Source organism: Arachis hypogaea, chromosome 17, assembly GCF_003086295.3.
Source record: "Arachis hypogaea cultivar Tifrunner chromosome 17, arahy.Tifrunner.gnm2.J5K5, whole genome shotgun sequence".
In the NCBI taxonomy this organism is placed as follows: domain Eukaryota; kingdom Viridiplantae; phylum Streptophyta; class Magnoliopsida; order Fabales; family Fabaceae; genus Arachis; species Arachis hypogaea.
In genome coordinates this window covers 7283350-7293985 of record NC_092052.1, presented here as the reverse complement: position 1 = coordinate 7293985, position 10636 = coordinate 7283350, and the positions used below count along the sequence as shown (strand labels likewise).

The following is a 10636-nucleotide window of genomic DNA, read 5'->3' as shown; positions in this document are numbered from 1 at the left end:
CTGACATACATCAAGCCTATTACTAGGAGGTGAAGGTGGACTCAAAGTGGAGTAGCAACAAATACTTTTAATACATTTCTGAAATACAGATCCTCTAAAGTGGCTAGTATATGTGTAGGCTAATCACCCTACTGTAGTAAGAACTTGTATAGGAAACAGAAAATAAACATTCTCAACTACTCTTTTCCACAAGAATTTATTTTCTTCTTAAAAGTTATTACAAGTTTAGAACACAGCTGCAATTAATTAAGCTTCTGCAACCTTCAACATGGCTTGGAATCTTGGCTCCTTAGCTTGGAATTTGAGTGCAGCATAGAGCTTCATGTAGTCCTCAAACACAAACTTCGGGTATTCTTTGTTTCCTCCTTCTTCTATCTTTTGTTCCAACAATGATGGTGCAGGGTATATCACAGCATCACTTCCAGGGTTGTAGAATGATGCTATGGACATCCTTGTTCCATTTGTTTGTGCTATCACACGGTGCTCCACACTCTTGTATTTTCCATTTGTGATCACCTATGTAATTTCACCATAATTTTTAATGTTGGATAAGGTTATTACAAGAACAATCACCTTAATTGATATAAGTAATTGATTTGTGAATGATTAGTAATAAGAGAATTGACATACCTCAATTTGGTCACCAAGATTAACAACAATGGAGTGGCGCATGGGCGGAACATCCACCCATTTTCCATCCTTGAGAAGCTGGAGGCCGCTGACCTTGTCATCCTGCAAAAGAAGGATGATGCCGCCGGCATCGGTGTGGGCCCGGAGACCCTTAACAAGGTCAGGGTTGGGGCATGGAGGATAGTTAGCAACCTTAGTCCCAAAAGAAGGACCCCTTGATCCAGAAAAAGCGTTTTTGACATAGCCCTTCTCCAATCCAAGATTGTCACACAAAAGATCAAGCAGCTGCTCTGCAAGAATCTCCAGCTTTACTGCAAACTCTTTCATTACATCTTTGTACTCATCACTGAGATCAGGGACCTCAGAGACGTTAGATTCCGGAAGATGGCGCAAGAAGAAGGTGCTCTCCCAATCCAATAAGGCCTTGTTTGCCGCAAACTCCTTGAACCTCTGCTCCATGCATTTTCTATAATGCTCTTTGTTTACCCTCTCCACTCTGTCCAATAACTCCTCTTCTATTCCATGATTCACCAACTATATATATACAAAACACCAATTAATGTGTTATACTATAAGATCATGAAATATATAAATTAAATGAATGTACTTACCTCAAAGAATCCCCAGTTCTTACAAGCATCTTCAATTTGATCAAGAATAGCCTTCCTCTCGCTACCATTGACATTCTCTAAGCTAATCACTGGGAAGTTCTCCATCTCTTTCTCTTTCTCTTTTGTATCACTTTGTGTGTTTTGTTAATGAATATGTTTTGAGTATGGAGATTGATGAGAAGTTAGGTGCATGTTACACTACTATTTATAGGAATTTCCAATGATTGTAGATGGAAAGCACTTTTAGAAAATTATAAGAGCTATTAAATAATGGGCATGACATGACATGAAATAAATATGATAATATATGCATGGTTCCACGTATGTATATAAGTCAAGGGTCAATTTGCGTCATTGAATTGTCTACTACAATTTTGGACTCATATTTGGTGGCTAAGGCTAGTTAATAACCCTTATAATTATTAGTTTATTACCCAAACCTACCAAGCATTTTCTCCTAAATAATAATTACTTAAGCTTGCTTGATTTGACATATAGCTTCTATATGCAATTAAGTAGTTTATCTTAGAAGCGGACATAAACATAAGTTATATGGAGTTCTCCTTTGTTAGAGCCTCCCAAACTCATTATTATGATATTGTAAAACTTCTTTTTCCTATTTACAAAAGATAAAAAGGGCGGATTTAAAAGAAAATAAAAATTTTAATTAGAATCTTTTCTGTGTCTCTTACAATATTATTGTATTAGATATTGTTATTATAATAAACCCAGCTTTAACATATTTGTAGTAAGTTAAAAAAAAATATTGTAGTAACTAGTAAGTGATTCAAAAAATAAAAAATAAAAATAGCCTATATAAAAATAACTTAATAACAAATAAATGAATGCAACAAAATGAGAAAAAATCTTACTCAAATTAAGGTCATACACGAATTTTTTAAAGTAAATTTAGCTACATAGAAAGAAAAAAGAGTAAATTTACTATTGGAAATAATAATAATAATAATAATAATAATAATAATAATAATAATAATAATAATAATAAACGTTTACATAAATCATTTGGGACACAATTTTGAAGGAAAAGAAAATAAACTAATAAAAATAGCTTAGTTGATTGTGCAAAATTTCAAGTTTAAATAAGAAATTGATAAAGTTAAAAAATGGATTACCATTGAATTTATAATTTCCAATTCATTATGTGTAAATCTTACCACTTTAATTTAAGAGTTTTATTTTAAATTTTTTACTTTATCAATCTTCTATTTTAAAAGAATTTGATCCTATAAATATTCACTTGTAACTTATAAATACCATCTATACGTTTGTTAGTGATGGTTAGAATATATTAAAATTAATTAGCATTAATTAAAATGATTTAGTATATCTATATTTATTATAAAATATTACGTTTTTATTATTTTGAATTTCTTAGTACCTATAAATATTTTTTTATATTGTATCATTCTACACAATTTAAATACATTTAAATATTTTTTCTATTGTTCTCTCTTACCTTTCTAAGAGTGATGATGATTTAGAAATCATCTTACACAAGAACTGTGAGAATTATGATAATTGAAAATCATTAATTGAAAATTTCATATGATAAATTTTTCTTTCTCGTTCAGTTTAAAAATAAAAAATTATTGTTGAATGATACAAACTATAGTATCTAGAAAACCAACTTTTTCTAAAAGAAGAGGGGAAAAGAAAAGAAGAAAAAGAAAAATTACACATTTAAGGAGAAAGTGAAGAACATTACATCGAGAGACGGAGTTTAGTTTAGACAAGGAGGGGTTATGGTCTTCCCAAATTTTTTATAAAAAAATTAGTAGTATTTTTTTAAAAGATAAAAAGTAGTTTAATTGACTTAAATACTTTACTATGACTTAAAATACCCAATAAATTCAATAAACAACACTCTCTCTATCTTTAAGTTCAAATATGAAAAATTAGATATTTTTTATTTATTTAATTTAATATTATTTTATATTTTATTGTTTATTTAATTTAATTTTTTATATGATAAAAATAATAGAATATTCAATAAATATTAATAATATTATATTTGTATAAATTGATAAAAAATTCAATAAATATTATAAATTTTAATATTTGTCCTTCTAACTTCTTCTTTACATATTTTACAGAATATATATTCAAATTTTATATAAAATAATAATGAAAAATCAAAGAATTGATGCATTTTTTAAGAGGAAGGCTAATATTTAAAAAGAAGAACATATAACTTTTACAATATCAACACCTGGAGATAGTTCTTCTACTTTAATGAATCACAAAAAAAGTGAGATACAACCTTTAAAAGTTCAAAAAGTTACATATGATGAGTTTGACTTTAATTTTTTAAAACGAGACCCTAGAAAACGACTTTAAATTTGGCAATATCACTCAAACCAGAGAGATGAGATTAGATAAACTTAACTTAAATGAAGTTCATATCAAAAACATCTTGACAATTATTCTTTGTCTCCCAAAATTTTGTTTCAAGTTACGCCACTGATTACATCATAATCAGAATTGGAATAATAAGCGCCACATGAAAAAGAATGCTTATAAACTAAGACCCGTTTTCTGTTCTTCAAGGAAGCTATCTTTGTTTTAATTTCCTCCAATAGCCCAATATTCTTGTTCGTTTTAGTAAAAGATAATATAAACTTATCTTATGGGCGACCTATAGTTTAAATGATATAATTTAATTATTAATTTTTTAAAAATAATTATTGTTTTAAGTAAAAAAAGTAATTTTTTAATAAATAAAAGAAAATAAAAGTGACTATTATATATTTTAAAAAAAAAGATTTTATTATTCTTGTATTATTGGTGTTTTTTTGGATAATTATATATCAAAATCAATTATTAATATATAAAATATATATTAAAATATAAAATATACATTAAAAATAAATTAAACAACACACATATTTATATATATAAAAAAATAACTAATTTTAATAACTGATTTTAGTGTATATATAACATTTAAATTCTGCAATACCCTTTTTCTTTTCCAAGATCATAAAACTAAAGTCAAGCTTGCCTTTTAATAATGGAGATGAACCGCCGGAGGCTTTCACGCCAAGTGTGCCTATGGTCATGCACATTTGAAGTTACGTTTAAACCTTATCTATTTCATTTGAATAGAAAAATATGATGTTTTATTATTCAAACTATTAAATTTATTAATTATTATGTAGAGTCTAAATAATGTAATCCGATTCAATTTTGATCAGAATAGAAATATAAAAATTAATAAGTTCAATAATTGCTGTAACTATTAGTTCAGAATTCTTATTATTATGGTTTAATTATATTATAAGTCTTCGTAGTTTCTCAATTATGTATAGTTTAAATAATTTAGTTGTATACTTTTTATTTAACAAAAATTAATCATTGAATCTATATCCTTTATATTTAAGTTTCTTTTAATTTTTTTAAAACAAAATATGAATGTATTCAGTTAACGGAAGACTCCGCTGACTTATAGATGCATGAAGAACAGATTACAGATTCGAATCTGTTCAATAATCATTTAAAAAAGACTTTGATTTTTCTTCGTTATATTTGTGGCTCCTATTGCCTATTAACTATTTATAAGTGGTCAAAAAAGATGAAACAGAAACAGTATATTGCTCTGATGATAGCCATATATATATATATATTTCTAATTTCTTGACATTATTATATCCTTTGATTTTACCTAACTTATTTTACTCCTTTATCAATTGACTTAATATTTGTATGAAAATTAAACTGTCATGTGATCATTTTCATTTTCCAGGTCGTGGCGTCTAATAATAATATAATATTGCTAAGTAATAACTGTTTTAAAGATTTGATTGCAAATTGACAACTAAACTCTTGCGCAACGTCAAAAACTTTTCTTATGGTTTGTTGATTGTTATAACGTATATATATTATAGTTCTTATGTAGAAAATCAAATGACTTTGAAATCATTATTCAATTCTGCTTACTTTTTTTTAAGGATCTTAATCCAAATACAACAATCATTTCATATTGCACGCGACAACTACTTTTCTAACTGGACGACCAAGATCAAAATTCAAAAGTCATATATATATGTATATATATAATTATTTGTTATGATGTTTAAAAATTAATATTTAATTGTCAAAAATAGTTAAATAATTAGTATCTAACTTAAAAATATAAAATTAATAAATTTAAAATATTTAAAATTATTATAAAAAGTAAATTAAATAAAAAGTAAACAGTAAATAAAAGGCGCTGTAAAATTAGCGCCATATATAAATCATGCTTGTAATTAAGTTGTAACTTACCATTTGAATGTAACCTGGGACAATTCACGTGCCCCTCTCTTTTTTGTGCACAAGATTGTTGACATGTATATCTTAATTAGTATCTTACCCGCTTTTTAAATATTATTATTATTATTATTATTATTATTATTATTATTATTATTATTATTATTATTATTATAATAGAACAAAAGTATAAACATTCAATATACAGTTTAAACTAATTAAAAAAAAAAAAAGCAAAATACAATACACCACTCTATGCCAATCTGGTATCTTAATTAGGGTGTATTTAGAATCTAATGAAAGTAGAATTGATTTGATTTCAAAATTATTTGTTTTTGTTTGGCATGAATAACAATATATAGGAACTAGAATTGAGTTGGTTTCAAAATTATATTTTTTTGTTTGAATGAATAAAAAAAGGAATTAAATTTATTTATAAATAGTATAGATTTACACTATAACTAAACTAATAAAAGAGAAGAGTTTGGAGAATAAAAGAGGTGGTAAAGGTCTAATGAACAGAAATGGTCTCACGGTGGTCCAACAGTTGTTATTGGTAGTAATAAAAAAATTATGGTGTAATAAATAGTTAATATATAGAATAACAATGTAAAACCAAATTATTATAATATAATTGTTTAATCAAATCAATTATTTTTACATAATTAATTTGAAATACAATCATTTATTTCTAATTATTTATTTGAAATTACTTAAATCAATTTTAAAATATTTTATTCTAAACAAACCTTTAAAATTTTATTAAAAATTGGTGTATCTAGACTCTACACTTTGCATGCAGTAATGCTGACTAAAGACAAAAATAGAAATAATTCATATGCCAATGTGCCGCCGTTGCCTTCTTTTGTTTGGAAATATTCCAAAAAATAATCATAACTAGTTAACTACTATTGTCTACTATATATATGATATATATATATATAAATAACAAGGAAAAGTATAGAGTACCAACATATTATCTGCCAACTTCTGCCAACTCTTATTTATAATTATGTTTCATGGAAGTGTGTTCGTGGATGTGTCTAATAATTAATATATTTTAAATACATATATAAAGAGACACATTCAGAAAATATATCTATAAAAACACTTCTATTAAATACAGCTATAAAAAATATATTTTTATTAGACACATCCACGAACACACTTCCATGAAACACAATTATAAATAAGAGTTGGCAGATATGTTGTTGGTAACGTAGCGGAACCGAAATAACAAATGTAAAATTAATCAAGATAGTAAGTGGTTTATATTGTTAACAAATGCATTTTTAACATATTATATATAATAATGTAAGGTACATATTTTAAGAGAAAAGTTATGTACCAAACTTCTCTTATATATACTAGATAGTTAAAATAGGTATACTCAAAGCATTAAAAGTTTATTTATTTTAATAAAATAACATAAGTATCTTGTTAATTAAACTATTGAAAATTTTAAAATTGGTAATCCAAAGAGTTACTACTTTTATAAGCCGGCAGAGGACAATCGAAAATGTAAACAAGTTTTACTTAATGAGGTTGAAAATTTAATGTTTAAAAGCAAACGAAATTTTACAATTGAACGGTAAATAGATCCTTCCTGGTTGAATTGAATTTGATAACTGTATTAACTAGCTTGTGGCAACAACCTTTCAATAAAACACGTGATGAAACTCCAACTAGCTTAGGGGAATAATAATGCACTAATACTATTGCAACTTGGTGCTTTGAGGCAGCCTCAAAGAAAATTCAACGACGCAACTTAGCATATGATATGATCTTTGATATAACCATATAGGTCTCAAGAAGCCTAATTGAAAAGCATGCATGCATGCATGCACTTTATGAATATTTAGGCACATCATCACCATACAAAACTAATTTAACTACCTAGAATAATTCCTATAAATAGCACTCTCCTTCTTTCTCATTCTGCATACTCAAAACATATTAATTAACGAAACACACAAAGTGATACAAAAGAGAAAGAGAGAGAGATGGAGAACTTCCCAGTGATTAGCTTAGAGAATGTCAATGGTAACGAGAGGAAGGCTATTCTTGATCAAATTGAAGATGCTTGTAAGAATTGGGGATTCTTTGAGGTAAGTACATTCATTTATATATTTCATGATTAATGTGATTTGTTTAACATCTTATAGTATAATAATACATTAATTGGTGTTTTGTATATATATAGTTGGTGAATCATGGAATAGAAGAGGAGCTATTGGACAGAGTGGAGAGGGTAAACAAAGAACATTACAGAAAATGCATGGAGCAGAGGTTCAAGGAGTTTGCAGCAAGCAAGTCCTTATTGGATTGGGAGAGCACCTTCTTCTTGCGCCATCTTCCGGAATCTAACATCTCTGAGGTCCCTGATCTCAGTGATGAGTACAGAGATGTAATGAAGGAGTTTGCAGTGAAGCTGGAGATTCTTGCAGACCAGCTGCTTGATCTTTTGTGTGACAATCTTGGATTAGAGAAGGGCTAACCCTGATCTTGTTAAGGGTCTCCGGGCCCACACCGATGCCGGCGGCATCATCCTTCTTTTGCAGGATGACAAGGTCAGCGGCCTTCAGCTTCTCAAGGATGGCAAGTGGGTGGATGTTCCGCCCATGCGCCACTCCATTGTTGTTAATCTTGGTGACCAAATTGAGGTATTTTAACTCTCTTATCACTGATCCTTAGAATAATGTTTATAAACTGGTATAATAAAACCTTTCTCATATTTATATGCCTAACATTCACAAATTAACTACTTATGTTAATTAAGGTGGTTGTTCATATAACCTTATTCAACATGAATAATTATGGTGAAATTACATAGGTGATCACAAATGGAAAATACAAGAGTGTGGAGCACCGTGTGATAGCACAAACAAATGGGACAAGGATGTCCATAGCATCATTCTACAACCCTGGAAGTGATGCTGTGATATACCCTGCACCATCATTGTTGGAACAAAAGCCAGAAGAAGGAGGAGGAAACCAACAATACCCAAAGTTTGTGTTTGAGGACTACATGAAGCTCTATGCTGCACTCAAGTTTCAGGCAAAGGAGCCAAGATTCCAAGCCATGATGAAGGCTTCACTTCCTACTGCAACAGCATAATTAATTTCAGCTGTGTTTTCTAAGATTGTAATAGCTTTTAAGAAGAAAATTTAGTTGTGTGGAAATGAGTACTTGGGAATAATACTCGTTTCTTTTTTTTCTTTTATCCTTGTCTATGTCAAAGCTCACAAGAAACATCCTGGTTGACACTGTTGTTAGGGGATCCACTGATATAGATGCTTTTAATAATGCTTATAACTATATACGTCCCCTACGTTACCAACTTCTGCCAATTTTTATTTATAATTGTATTTTATAGAAGTGTCTTTGTAAATGTGTTTCATAAAAATATCTTTTTTATGGTTGTATTTAATAGAAATGTCTTTATAGATATATTTTTTAAATGTGTCTTTTTATATATGTATTTAAAATATAATAATTAATTATTATTAACAATAAATTGACAGATAATATATTAGTACCCTATACTTTTTCAACTATATATACAAATTTAATATTTAGTCAAAATGAATGAAATGTTCTGACTTTTGTAATAAGTCTATGTCATGGTGGTCATTACGTGTTCCTACTTCCTAGTTCCTAAATTATTTTTTTAAGTACATAATAAATATTATGTTTGTCAAAAGCTGACCAAGTTCCAAAGAAGTTACTCTGTATATATATATACATATATTGGTAAAAATATACTTAATGAGTTAGTGTAGAATGTATATTTTGTTTCAGCTCTCAAAAAATAAGAATTATATTTTTATTATTTTGTGAATAAATAAAGTACGATATTATTTCCCAAGATATAAAGGGGATTAAAAAAGTTATCCAATCACAATTACATTCACTAACTTTTCTTTTTTCTTTCTGCAAGTCCCTAACTTATTTTTTGAGATGATCCAAAATAAAAGATTAAAATTTAAAAAATGTAGACATTTTTTTTTAAAAAAAAATTCTATTGATTTCTAAAATTTTAGCAAGTATTTAGAACATCTCTAATAAAATATTTTTAAAATATTTTTAAAATATTATTTTTAATATTTTTAAAAAATGAATTAATTTAAAATTGATATTTGTGTTAGAGTTGATTTATAAAATGAAACCAATATCACTTAAAAATACAGTATCATTTTGATAGAAAATTAATAAAATTTTATTACTTCTATAATTATGCTAATAAAATAATTTAAAATAATATAAAATTCTAATTGAACTAATACTAAACATTAGAAAAATAAATTTTATTTTTAAATTTTAAATTATTATTTATGACATATGATCTCACAAATATTTTTATAAGACTCAAAATAAAATAAAATTAGAACTAACAATGAAAATATTGTTAAGCGATAGATGTAACATGATTTTAAAAATCGGATCGGACTGATCGATCGAATAGGATCAACTGAAAACCGAAAGTCTTTGTGATTCGGTCCATTAAGAAAAACTGTCATTCTAAACACCGTATGAACCGCTGAATCGGAAAGAAATCGGACGGTCAGATTAAACCAAAATCTCATCGGTTTATACCTAACGACACCGTTTTATCACATTTATATCCCAGCGGCCCTTTCTCCTTCTCTTTCCTTCAGAATTGAAAACTCACTCTTTTCAGAAATTAGAACCTTGTCATCAACTGAAATAAACTCTAGCTAGCCTCCACCACCGCCGCTGCAAGGAGTGGGACACTTCCGCCATCCGTCGCACTCAGGAGCTTCCCCCTTCGTCCTGTCGGCGTGCTCCAAGTCTCCAACTCCCTATTCGCTCTCGTCGATCGCAGCTTCTTCCTCGAGGTCAGCTCGGCGTCTGTTGTCTTCGTCTGTTCAGCCGCGCTTCCGTTGCCGTCTGTCGCGCTCAAAAGCTTCCATCCTCGTCTGGTGCTCATGCTTCGAGTCTTCCACTCCTCTGCTCGTGTGGTCATCGTCTGGTCGCCGTCCTGCTCACTATCGTCTGGTCTACTCACTGTTGTCTGTTCTTCATTATTTTTATTAAATCTAATTTAATTTAGGAGAATTTTTTTCTATTCCTAAAGTTAATAATATTACTCTTCTTTTTTATT

At 28.4% G+C, this 10636-nt stretch overlaps 1 protein-coding gene and 1 pseudogene across 1 annotated transcript; one reads left to right on the top strand and one right to left on the bottom strand.

Moving 5' to 3' along the window:
* Positions 1 to 47: 47 nt before the first annotated feature.
* On the bottom strand, positions 48 to 1435 carry LOC112764645 (1-aminocyclopropane-1-carboxylate oxidase-like). The gene is made up of 3 exons (XM_025810352.2): positions 1242 to 1435; positions 631 to 1164; positions 48 to 516 (listed from the first exon to the last, which is right to left on the bottom strand). The coding sequence occupies exons 1-3, from the start codon at positions 1344 to 1346 to the stop codon at positions 247 to 249; spliced, it is 909 nt and encodes a 302-aa protein (XP_025666137.1). The 5' UTR covers positions 1347 to 1435; the 3' UTR covers positions 48 to 246.
* A 5964-nt stretch (positions 1436 to 7399) lies between these two features.
* LOC112767075 (1-aminocyclopropane-1-carboxylate oxidase-like) lies at positions 7400 to 8771 on the top strand (annotated as a pseudogene).
* The last annotated feature ends 1865 nt before the right edge of the window (positions 8772 to 10636 follow it).